The following is a 12517-nucleotide window of genomic DNA, read 5'->3' as shown; positions in this document are numbered from 1 at the left end:
ACGGCGTTTTGGTAGTATTGTCCCACTGGCGCATCCACTGTGGGTTGGAGGAGGTAGGCGATACCAGGACACCCTGGTCGCGCAGGTGCCTCCATTGCCAGGTTCCTGAATTTGAGGTTGATCCAGCACAGGCATCATACCAGGGACCATCCTCCGAATCACCTAGTGGTACTTCGTGTGATTGGGGCTGGTACTGGTTGTTGGGATCCTGGCGCATATCAACAGTGGCCTTTGTCGACCGTCCGTAAAGCCAAGGCCGGCGTTCAGCTGGTTGGCAGGCCATCCAGCGTTGGTCCAAGAATCGATGGCGGTGGTGAAGGAGAATGGCGCCGACTTTCCCTGCTGGTAATCAAATGGAGCATTGGGTCCCGTTTCAGGATTCCATGGCCCATTGAGGTCGTACTGCATCAAGTTCGCATAGTCGACGACCTTGGCAAACTCGGAGACATCGGCGAGCGGGCCGTTGGGGCCATCAAATGGCTGTACCCGCACCGCCAGTGTGATCAGCTTTGTGCGCGAGCCAAAGTCGTTGTTGAAGCGCGTACGAAGAGCTTGAAGGAACCTGAGGAAGTTTGGCCGCGTCATTAGTAGCGGTCGTATGCGTTGCACTCGTTGCCAATCCGTCCCGGGTACTCCCAGTCAATGTCGATGCCGTCAAGGTTGTAGTTCTTTACGTAGTAAGCCATGCTGCCAACCAGCCTGTTGAACTTGTCGTCGCGGATTTCAGGATGTTAGAAAAGTGGTTCGACCCGGTCCATCCACCTACGGATACCAGCACTTTTACGTTCTTTCCGTGGAGCTCCTTGACAGTGCTGTCCATGAACCAGTCGCCCTCAAAGGTGAGCGAGCCGTCTTCCTTGGGGATAGCAAATGCCACATTGACGTGTGTGTATTTGCTGATGTCAACAGCAGCAATAGCTTGGCGCTTCCATGTTGGATAGTACCCGACCACCACTGGGGGTTTGGCAAATGTGCCAGCAGTGTGCAAAAGGAGCAAACAGATACACAGCCAGCGAGAAGTTAAACATGCCCATGACGAGTAAAAGGCGATAATACCGTTGTGTAATAGGTTTCTGTCAAATGCAGACGAGTGGGGGTTTGCTTTGCCTTGGGCGAACGGGGTACTTGCTATTTATGTATCTGGGACTGCAAAATAGATGGCAGCAGATGCGTGGCGCGGTGGGCCATCCCGAAAGCAATTTATCCACATACCACTACTGCAACATAATGTCAGGCATATATAGGCTGACGCGGGTGGATTATGCGCGCCCAACCTCTCCTACTTTCCTTCGTCGGCCTATCCACGCTGCCCATGTGCAGATTTACAGCAGGCCATAAAGGAGCGACCGCCAGGCATACTGGGATGTGCTGGTGGGAATTGCTAGCTGGATTTTTTATTGCAGGAATAGGGCTCGGCGACAGGTTTCTGAAAAAGGCAATGAACATGGCGCACAGGCCATGCTTCTGGCAGATACCCGTTTCACCTCTCCTCACAACACGTATATTTGTTTTTTTTTTTGTACTCTACTATCTAATTGTATTCCTAGCCATGCAACTCCACAACAGCCTCCCGCCAGAGGTCCTTGCACTGATTATCGAGTCCCTCTTTTACGAGACTGTCGACTACATGTCTGCTCCCCCAGCTGTCGCGGTTTTTGCAGCAGGCTTCACTGAATCGGCACACGCGACAGGCTGGGTTGTCCATGTGCTGCCAGCATGGGTTTGTCGAGGTTAGGGTGGCCACGCACGGGCTGCCATGGCTCGGTGCAGCGACCAATGTGAATTCTGGCATGATTGAGCAGCGCGCAGGCTGGAGGTCGAACATCCGGTACATTAGTGCAATGAACAGGCGTCATGCCACCCACACTCTGTTCTTGGAGATGCGCAAGTGCAGGATGTGCGACAGATCGCACAGGCGCTGGCAGAAGCAGGGCTGTTTGAAGCCGAGTGGCCTGCGGTGCGTACGCTGGTGGTCGGCGATCCTGGGCACTCCAACACCAGCTGGCACGGCAGCATGGAGAAGGTCATAAGTGAGCTAGGGTCAGACCTCTTGCGCGTGGTGCCGAATGCCCGGTACCTGCGCATCAGCGACAGCGGCACCATGTACGATGAGCTGGTGCTTGGTGCGCTCCTGAAAGAAAACAGACGGACCAGTGGGCTGACACTGTGCATGCGAGACATTACATCCAGTGGTATGTCGCACTTTCCGGCGACGCTGACAAATCTATATATCAACTCTGGGTCGATCATTAGCCTGGTGGATCTGCCACGTATATGTGCTGAGACGCTGATTGCGCTGACACTGAAGCCGATTCAGTCGGGGAACTTGTGGGGCAGATTCACCAGCGAGCCGCGCAGGCTGGTCGAGTTCAAGGAGTTGCGGATGCTGAGCCTTGGGTTTGCAGCAAGCACCACGGCGTCGCCGGTCGGGTATGGAAACAGCGCACTCCCGGTTTTTCCCAGGCTGGCAAGCCTGAAAGTGTCTGGGTACGAGTATGATGTCAATGACCTGCTGTCGCAGTTCCCGCGGGCACAGATCGAATCGTTGGAGCTGCGTGGCACACCAACCAAGCACATGATTGAGACAGATCCCTTTAGATCCCTGAAGAACGTGGTTGTTTTTGGCGGGATCCAGGAAACACAGGATGCGTTCTTCTGCCGGTGCTTCAGAGACCTAACGACGGTGCAGCGGCTGACAGTGGACTGCCTGCCTACGTTTGACACGTTTGTGCAGTTCCCCGGGTTCGTCCAGCTGCGCAGCCTAGAGCTGACACGCTACCAGCTGTCATCATTCCTGACAGAGTGCGATTCGCCGCAGGACCTGTTCAAGGATGGGTATCGGGCGATTCTGCCGCACCTGAAGCAACTATCTATCAGTGGCGGAATTCCCAATAGCAATGAAGGCAGGTGCGCGTCGCAGTTGGTTGCCCTGATGACTGGTATGCCACAGCTCGAGTGCGTGCGTTTAGGGGGCGCATTCGTGCTCTGCATTAGCGAAATCTACCGTAACATACGGAGCGTCCTGTCAGATGATGTGCTTGGGTTGAAGGCGCAGCATCTTTGCATGGTCTATATCTTTCTCAGGTACGAATGATGCTGTAATTTATTTCCGAGAAGTGTAGTATAAATGGAGCTGTTGGTTGCGTAGGGTGGATATGACATTACTGGCTTCCAGCTACGTGTTTGTGCGAACTCATGCTTTCGGATGGGGAGTTGAACTCGTACTGTACCTCGACGCAGCATGCGTTGTTTTGGGTAACCCTCAGGCATTCGGCTTCAATTGCCCTGCACTTCTCATTGCTCAAGCATTCGCCCAAAAGGCCCAATACGCGGCGTATATGCTTGTAGCTGGAGCTGGATTGAGAGACTTCCACGTACTTTGCAACAGCGCGAGTGCTCATTTTGCTGTGCTTTGTTTTCTGGAAATACGCGTAGGCTAATTCCTCGTTCAGAAATGACAGGTATCGCACATAGCGGGCGTCCCGTGTAGCGTCTGTGTAGCTGGTACTCGAGCTTTTTTGCTCTAGCTTTCCATCCTCACACGTGTAAAAGATGTGCGTGTATGTGGATGGGAAGTAGAGAGACCAGTCGCAGGCACAGGCAGTAGGCGAGTGATGGACAATCACGTAAATGCCTAGGCGGCTTCTGCTAGTAGACATGGGCGAGGTATCTGCAGCAGCGACGCTGGCGTCCAGGGGCGTGTGTCTGTTCCAGTGGCTATATAGCACGCCATGTGTATCCGAGGTGGCAATCATTACAGAAACAAGAGTATGTTTGTATATACGGATTCTGCGGAGAAAGAATAAGGAAGGGTGAAGAGGGTGCAGCGCCAAGCAGCGTGGCAGCAATTATAAAGCACCCAATGCGTGGTGACTTTGGCCTTTTTCAGGGCAGTCTACGCAGCCAGAAACCACAAAGCTGCCAATAATAAGTGGAAAAAGTACATTAAAAGCATAGGTGGGAGATCTATGGCATGCGGCCCTCCTCCATGCCGCGCGCAGCATCCTGTACAGGGGGCGGGAGTCCGCGCAGAGCAGCACTGAGGTCACTTGCGGTCTCGTCCATGTTGTCAGACTCGCTGCCTGACAGACTGTCGCCGTTCGGGACCTGATCGTAGTCGGTAGTGACCATAGAGCTTGCGTCTGAGACATAGGCTGACAACAGGGTGGACTCGGCAGTGGGCTGGCGCGCCAGATCAAGGCCATGCAGACCAGTGGGATCACACTGGCGCAGGATGCTGGCATCGAACCCCAGAGCCTTGCATTTGCTAGCAAGTTGCGGGTTGATGGGTGGTGGGCTGGTGTAGCCCTCCCCGCCCTCCGAGTCGCTGGTGCCGGGCGACGTGGCTGGGCTTTCGGACGCGGCTCTGTCGCGCTGGTTCAGGGCCGAGACGCGTGGGTGACGCACACGCGCAGCCCACTTGTCACGTGCTCGCTCGCGCCTCTGATGGATTTTGTCGACATTCTTCTCGCCAATAATGTTAGCCTCGACGGCATCGCCGATGCCGGCCATGGCGCTATGCAGGCGCTGTGCAGGAGTGCGATGCTGGTGCTGCTCTTTGCGGCGCTTCAGGTGCGGCACAGGCAGCCAGAGCGATGGCAGGTCGCCGTAAATGCCCGGGTGCAGGTAGGCGAAGCGCGTGGAGTCGAGGATACCCGGCAGTCGCGACATGTTGGGCTGCGAGAAGTCAGTGAACCGGCGGTTCATCAGAGTGCCGTGCGGCAACTCGTCGGCATGGATCTGGAACTGCATGGCCACGGGCTTGCCGGTGGCCGGGTTGATTTCAGGCATGAAGGTGCGCGCGCGGTGGATGCCGACGCCGGGCCGATGCATGCCGCCCTCATGGATGCTGAGGGCGTCGGTGTCGCTGTGTAGCCGCACGATTGTGTCTTTGGGCAGATTGCGCGGGCACAGGTCGTGCTGGTTGTGGTCGGATAGTAGCGAGTCGTTGGCGCTGGAGGTGTCACTAAGGCCTCGCTCGCGGCTGCGCTTCTTGCGCGTAGACCGGTGCTTGTGCTTGACTCGGAACGCGTCATCGTTGGCAGCAGCCTCGGGGTAGTCCACCACGCTGCTGTCCAGGTACGCCTTGGGAATGTCGAACTGCATGAAGAACTCGCCCCCGATCACCCGCAGTCCGTGCGGAATCCGCCGGAACGCCAGCGACAGAATCTCAAACAGCGACCCAGGCTGCGCCTTCGGCCGGTGCGGGTCCATGGGCGACCGCCCGGCTGGGTGCGACATGCGCGAGACGCGCTCCGGGAACGCATAGTCGTCGATAAAGTCCCACAGCGGTGCGGCTGGGTCGCCGCTGATCCAGGTGCTGCTGAACGACACGGTGGCGATCAGGGCCTGGATTGGGTGCAGAACCATGTTCACTGCTGTCGACTGGTACCACTTGCGCGTGCGCTTGGCGTGCGTGCGCTGCGTGATCAGCGTGTCGCCCTCAGCATCGTTGGTCTGCGACGCTGTGTTGCTGTTCGATGGTCCGCGCGGATAACCGCCATCGAGCACATCCGATGGAACCAGCGGTGCCGTCGACTCGCGCTGGTGCGCCTCACGCGCTGTCAAGAACTGCGGCGAGCTTGGGCCGTCCTCCTCGGGCTTCTCAGTGTCAGCGGAAATCGAGGTGAGCCGGCTCGCAATGCTGCCGGGTTGTGTCGGCACGGTGTGGAGCGGAGGCAGACCAGGCGACTCGTCCGAGTTGCTTGACGGCCGGCGGTCCTGGAGGTCCGCCCACCCAACGCCAGTGCCAGCACCCAGTGGGTCCCTGCGGTTGAGCTGCAGGTCGCGCTCAGCCCTGCGTTCGCTCTCCTCGAACTCGCGCTGCTCCTTGGCCAGGGTGACCTTGCGGCGGCGCTCGGCTTCGCGCAGCAGCTGCAGCGGCACCGAGTCGCTGAGCTCGCGGATGTACCGACAGCGCACCAGAAAATAGTAGGCCGTGAACAGCATCAAAACGACCATCGGCGCTACGAACCAGTGGTTGTTGTTGCTGGCAAAGATGGCAGTGGTCAGCGCCTGGTACAGCAGGATTCCAATCACCCAGCGCCGGATGATCACGGGCCAGAATGTCCCCGAGTTCTGCTGCCGGAAGTACCACGAGTACGTGCACATGTACTTCATCACAAACAGCCCGACCGAAAAGTACAGAATGCACATCACCAGCAGCAGCGGCTGCAGGTGCGAGTACAGCAGGCCGATGATGAAAAACAGCATTGGGTACGGAATAATGGTGCCCCAGTCGATGAACACTGGTGAGATCGCCTTCATGTACTCGCGCGGCGTCCTGGCATTGGCCTGGTGCCACAGGTACCGGCACACAGACTTCAAGTGCAGCAGCTTCATGACCTGGTATCCGGCGCCATACAGCATCACATACACGCAGAACCACGTCGACAGCTGCGGCAGCGAGTTGACGAGCCGACTCCAGAACTTGCCAAACTCGGTGAAGATCTCGTATATCGACGACCACACGGTGCCCGACATGCCGACAATAAACACAATGTAGATGACCAGGAAGTAAAAGTGCCGGATCAGCATATTCTTGTCGGCGATGCCGTAGGTGCGGTCGCCGCCTATCAGCACAAAGATCCACAGCAGGCGCGGCAGAACCGTCATGAAGATGGTTAGGATCAGCGACGGCAGCGTGTAGTTGAGCAGCGAGCGCACAAACTTGTTGGTCTCCACCACATGCGCTAGGTCTGGGAACCGCGTGCCCAGGAACTGCAGCGAAATCAGCGTCGAGATCAGAACTACGGGCACGCACCACAGACACAGCAGCGCAAACGACATGATCAGCCCCAGGACGAACCGCAGGAGCTTTTTCGAGTACGGCGCCCCCACGCTCTTCCACACGATCGACCGCGCCTCGGGCGCCATCTTGATCTTGCAGGTGCTGGGCGTGGCATACACATTCAGCTGTGCCAGCACGTACGCATTGACCGGCTGCCGCATCGTCACAAACGCTACTGGGCTGGCTTCCAGCATGTGGAAGCTGTCGCGCACCTCCTTCAGTCGCTGGTCAGCCTTGGTCATCTCGCTGCGGTAGTAGTCGATTGCGTCGGTGCGCTCATACGGCCACAGCTTGGCCCTCAGCGCTGACCACGAGGGCTGCTCTGCCCGCGTACGCTTGACCAGCACCGTGGGTCGCTCCGCATACTTCTTGGGCCCCTGCTGCTGCTGCTTCTTGCTGCCCTTGCCATGCTTTGCCCACCGGTGCAGCAGCCGCGCCTCTACCACACGAGCCCTCGGGTCTGTTGACAGAATCACCCGCTTGAGAAGCGCCGGGTTGTATGTGTGTGCCCGGCACGGGTTGCCCAGAATCGCCGTGTACGCTGCCTCGAGCTTCGTCAGGATCGCTGCGCGGCGCGCCAGGGCCTCGTCCAGGTCGCGCGACAGCGGGGCCACGTGAACCGCCTCGACTTCACCCACATGCATGCCGTTGATGAATCCCCGCAGCGCCCGCTCCGACCGCAGCTCGCGTGGCAGATGCGTGATCATTAGCGTGCGCGAGTTCCCCGACCGCCGCGTCAGCAGCAGATAGTGCCACCGCATCGTCACCATGTGCAGCGAAAACCGGTCGATGTAGAAAAACAGCACCGCCGCAAACACATACGCCATCAGTGCATGCGCTACCGAGTACCGCCCGTTGAGGCTAGCCACGCTGGCAATCGGCGACTCAAACACAGAGTGCTCGCCCTTGTCGCCGTCCTCCTTGCCCCAGTACCGATCTACCGGATACAGCACCGTCATCCCCAGGAACCCCAGCCACATAAATATATAGATCATCATCCGGTACGACCGGAAGAACAGCAGTGCATCCACGCCCACCGTCTCGAAAACGTGTCTGTCCGACATTGTCACCATCGGGTAGATCCACCCAAACATTGTGCGCGGGATGTTTGCTGGCCGCATGTACCGCAGCCGCAGCCGGTGCGAGTACAGCTCCGGCCACTTGTACCGCAGAAGCGAGAACACTCCGATACAGCACCCGCCCATCAGCGCTGCCGATGTGATCTGTGTCGCCGCATCAATGTTGTTTGCTGAAAAGTACGGTCCGGTTCCTGGCGCGTTGGCTGGGTCAAACAGGTACGACACGTTGATGTCAATCTGCGAGCGCGAGCTGCTTGTTGGAGAGTCGTCGCCATCGTCCCTGCGTACCAGCGCTACCAGCGTTGCGGTTGCCGCATATGCTGCCTGCTGCGCCAGCGTTGTGGTGGTGCTAACAAGCTGCGTCTCCGCCATAGTAAGGGTCTAGAGATATTAGAATAGTAGATGAACAAACCAGAGTAGGGAATAGGAAGCGAAATAGAAAGGGCGGAGGAGCTAGCAAGAAAAATACAACAGTGCCGAAGCGGGAGAGAAAAGGGCGTGCACTGACAAACAAATAAACTGGTGGTGAAGTCGCCTGGCCACTAGCCTAAATACGTTTCTATTATTCAACCACAGCATGAAATCCACCAGACCTTTTTCCGCACATCGCCCGGGTACACAATCCCCCACAACACTGCTCTTGCTGAGCTGCGGGTAATTTTCCACTTCCGGACAGCTGTCCACAGGCCCACATCCTGCGCGTCGCCTGGCCTATTGCAGGCTGTCCTGCCAGGAACACCGGGTCCCGACAGCAGTCCTGGGGCAGACAACAGCTGACGCGAGACCGCCAGCTATGTATAGCTGGCCGCAGGGGGTCCCGCTGGCTCCTTGCGTAACTGGACTAGACCTGTTTCGTTGTGGGGAGGAGGCAATCCTGGCTCGGTCTCCCGGTGCAAGTGTCTTTCTCGGGCATGGCCTGTGGCCGTGGTGCGGAGATGGTTTGGGATATACAGGAGGAGATGCGCCAGCGTCTTGCCAGGCAGCACATGGCGTTCGCTCTCCATTTGCTAGACTAAAAAAGAACTCCGCACTGCGTTTGGCGTCAAAGCGCAGCATGCGACGCCTTGGCTGGTCCTGCAATTGGCCAAGGGCGAGGATATCCCCCGCCACTCGTGCAAGCAGGCGGTTCGGGAGACCGCTTGCGGCGAGCCAGGGCACGTAGTACGGGCTGAACAAAATTATCAAATCACCGCCAGACACTATTTGGTTTCCAGATGCACGATTAGAGCCTGCTGCCTTGACGCTGGCTATAGTAAAGACCGTCCCAGCACTACTATAGTGCTACGCGCTTGGGGAACAACCAGAGGGCCAAGCCAGCAGGCAGCGCATTCTTCTGCTCTGTTGTCTTCCAGCTCCACTCTACTGCAACAGACACATCCCTCTCCTTTTGCTTAACTCTTTTCTTTTTATCCAGCACGAAGACGCAGCAGCTGTGCTTTTGTTATTCCTCTGCCCCCTCTTTTCTCAGCCATGAGTTCGTTCCACAACGACATATTCAACCGGCGCACTGGTGGCGGCCACTTTAGCGGCTTTTCACAGACTCCGTTCGCGCCCGCACACATGCCAAAGCCCCTGTTTTCCGAGAACCGCCGTCGCAGCTCATTCCAGTCCTCCTCGGCATCGCTCGCGCAGTCGCAGACCTTCTCGTACGAGGCTGCATGCGAGATCTGCGAGGAGATGGTGCGGTGCGGCCGCGAGCTATGCGTGCACGAGCACCGCATCGTGTGCCGCGGTGTCCACCACGGGTGCTGCTGCCACTCGTGCTGCATGTCGCGCGAGTCCCTCACATCGACATGCCACGAAGAGACATCGCATCGGGCGTGCCGCGAGGAATCGTCGTATAGTGCGCGCACCGAGGAGTCGGAAACTGACTCCAGGTTTGGCAATGGCCGGGTGAGATCGCGCTCAGCGACCATGTACCAGGGCGACGCGTCGTTCGGGTTCGCTAACATGGAGTCGGAGATGCTACGCATGGCTGCTGACAACAGATGGAGGAACTCGGGGTCGTACAATGACAGCTTCTATTCCAAGCCGCTGCGCGATAACCCGCCTCCCCCACCGCCCAACCACATGCACTTGCGCGAGGATAACGTCGGCCAGGTGTGGGAGCACCACCGGCATATGCATGGCGGTATGCAGTCCCACATGCATGAGGAGGCTGCATCCCACTTCCAAGGAAGTCACCACCACCATCACCAGAACCAATGCCATGGCCATTTGCTGCGCCAGCAGGAACAGGAGGAGGAGGAAGACGAGATCAAGGTCACAACCACCACAACCACAACAACCAAGAAATACATTCGGGAGATTGAAGACGACACGGAGAAGTGCAAGAAGGTGGTCCAACCCCCGCCTCCCCCTAAGCCGCCTGTAGTCGTGCCCATGCCGCCAGCAGAACACCACCACCACCACCACCACCACCAGACAGTGATCCCTGTCGGAGTGCGGCCCAATGAGCCAGTCAAGAAGGTCGAGGCATGCTGCACATGGTGTAAGATCCTGCCGTGCCTCGACTGCCCAAAGCCCACAAACCCGAACGAGCGCTTCAAGAAGGTAAACTTCCGCCTGTTCCCCGAATACGAGTTTTTGCCCGACGACCTCCAGATCCCCAAGAACACCGAGTACTTCCCCGAGCACACCCATTTTGGCACCAGCTCCCAGTACAAGATCACGATCCCACAGGTCACCACCATTGCGCAGAAGATCTACGTCGACTTCATCGGCGACCAGTGCGTTGTCATGGGGGACCACGGCAAGCCGCTGCGCCATCCGATGCCGTCGCCGTCGGTCCGGTCTACACGCTCATCAGCTAGCTCGCGCACCCAGGTCAAGCAGATCTCTAGCCACCACATCCATCACAGCGAGCCGCCGCTGGGCGTGACCCGCGTGTTTGCAAAGAACTTCTTCCTGCCAAGAGACACATATGACCACAACCGCGCCCAGGTCTTTGTCAAACCCAACGGCAAGCTCAAGATCGTGGTTCCGGTGCTTGGCTCTTAGATTCAGCACGCCTTTCTAGGGGCACTGTCCATTTCATTTTGCTTTCGTTCACATCTTTCCTATTCTTAGCATATCTATACTTGCCACAACTGCAACGGCGATGTTATAAATCACGTACAAACCTGCCCAGCCATCGGCCGTGCGGCGAGCCCCAGCACCGATCCAGAGTCTGGCCGACTGACCACAGGTTGGCATCGTCATATTTTGCATATGTGGCATATAGACCGGGTGTCGGTTGGCCCAGCCCCAATGATGGCCATGCTTCTTTCTTCTTCCATGACAAGTGTTGGCTAATAAACTAATAAAACCCAGCTACCCGGATGAAGGCTATCCTCTACCCCGACTGCGCGTTGGGTTCAGCTGGTATGCCCAGCCGCCAAGTGCTGAGCGATCTAGCTGAAGCTCATATGATGTTGACCTCAGGCAGTTTTGATGCGGTGTCATGGTGCATCAGACTGCGTTCCTCCTCAAACTCCTTGTCGGGATCTTCGCCCTCAACAATAACAGACCGCTCCGACTGCTCGCCTCTGACGCCATCTGCTCCGCCATCAATTGCAATATAAAACTCTGGGCTATTTGGGTCTCTCTGGCACGACGCAATATCGTCTTTGCCGCGGTTATGACTAACGCACTTGGCTCCCGAGATGTCATAGACATCTGCAAGTCTGCTTTTCAGAACCAGGTCCTTGAAGACTCCGGCCCGCTCCGACTTTGGATCGCCACCGGCAGTGCGCCGCACGCCCGAGAACGGCTTGCTGAACGACGGCACCATTGGCAGCTGGCGAATAAACCTACAGACTGGCCGGATTCGGCCTGATGCCTCGCGGTTGATCTCGCAGGTGGCCAGGGTCTCGGGCGGCTTGGCTCCACCCAGCGGGTCCTTGGGAGCATCGGTAGACTGCGCTGAGCTGCCACTGCCCTCAGCTGATACTCTGGTCCTGTCGTCACCGCCGACCATCGCGTGGCTATCTGGTTTGGCAGCCTCCTCGAGCGCCTTGGAGACCTCGTCCTTGATACTTCCCTTGCTCGGGTGCTGCAGGACTATCGATCCCATGTAGGTCCAGATATCGCCGTCGCTCCACAGGCCCTGGTAGATGGTGTTGTTAGACACCATGTTGTAGTGTGCAACAACTTTGAGCGAGTACCCGGCCTGCATGCTGTCGTCGTGGTCGACCTTGGACATCAAATACATGCCCTGGCGCGCCTGCTTGTCCTCCTTGTCAATGTAGTGTGCAGTTGCGTATTCGGTGACCCGCCCTGCACGCACAGTGCTCTCGTTTGTCGGTGTGCGCACCTGCAGAATCACTGCGAGCGAATTGTCGCGCAGCTTTTGCAGGGAGATGGCGCCAGAGTCCCACCCAACGCCAATCCACTCAGTACCGATTGGCGACGACGATGAGTTCAGTGCTACGTGTGCGGACGCCTGCGTGAGGTCTAGCGCGTTGTCAGGAACGTCCCACACCAGGTTGACGTCAAAGGCAAGCACCGCTGGCACTACGAGTGCGTAGAGCGATTTTAAAAGCATATGGTGATACGATATAAATGTATGTGAGTGCAAGATCTACGAGGGGTAGTGGAATGTACTTTTCAGCAGCAGAGGCCAGCAATAGTAGCGACTCCAGACATCCCGCCTTTTGTATGCTGCAAG

The 12517-nt window shown here is 57.5% G+C and overlaps 1 protein-coding gene across 1 annotated transcript; it reads right to left on the bottom strand.

Annotated features, from left to right (window-relative positions):
* Positions 1-1477: 1477 nt before the first annotated feature.
* DL89DRAFT_34122 (uncharacterized protein) lies at positions 1478-1924 on the bottom strand. Its single transcript, XM_040891562.1, has one exon. It carries the CDS (start codon positions 1832-1834, stop codon positions 1544-1546), a length of 291 nt encoding a protein of 96 aa, XP_040739239.1. The 5' UTR covers positions 1835-1924; the 3' UTR covers positions 1478-1543.
* Between the last annotated feature and the right edge of the window lie 10593 nt (positions 1925-12517).

This window comes from Linderina pennispora (assembly GCF_002104995.1).
Source record: "Linderina pennispora strain ATCC 12442 chromosome Unknown DL89scaffold_101, whole genome shotgun sequence".
Classification (NCBI taxonomy): domain Eukaryota; kingdom Fungi; phylum Kickxellomycota; class Kickxellomycetes; order Kickxellales; family Kickxellaceae; genus Linderina; species Linderina pennispora.
This window is presented reverse-complemented; position numbering and strand designations above follow the sequence as displayed.

Bases quoted from the DNA above. Each gene is read 5' to 3' on its own strand.
- DL89DRAFT_34122 (XM_040891562.1), bottom strand. From the start codon at position 1,834: ATGTACCGGATGTTCGACCTCCAGCCTGCGCGCTGCTCAATCATGCCA.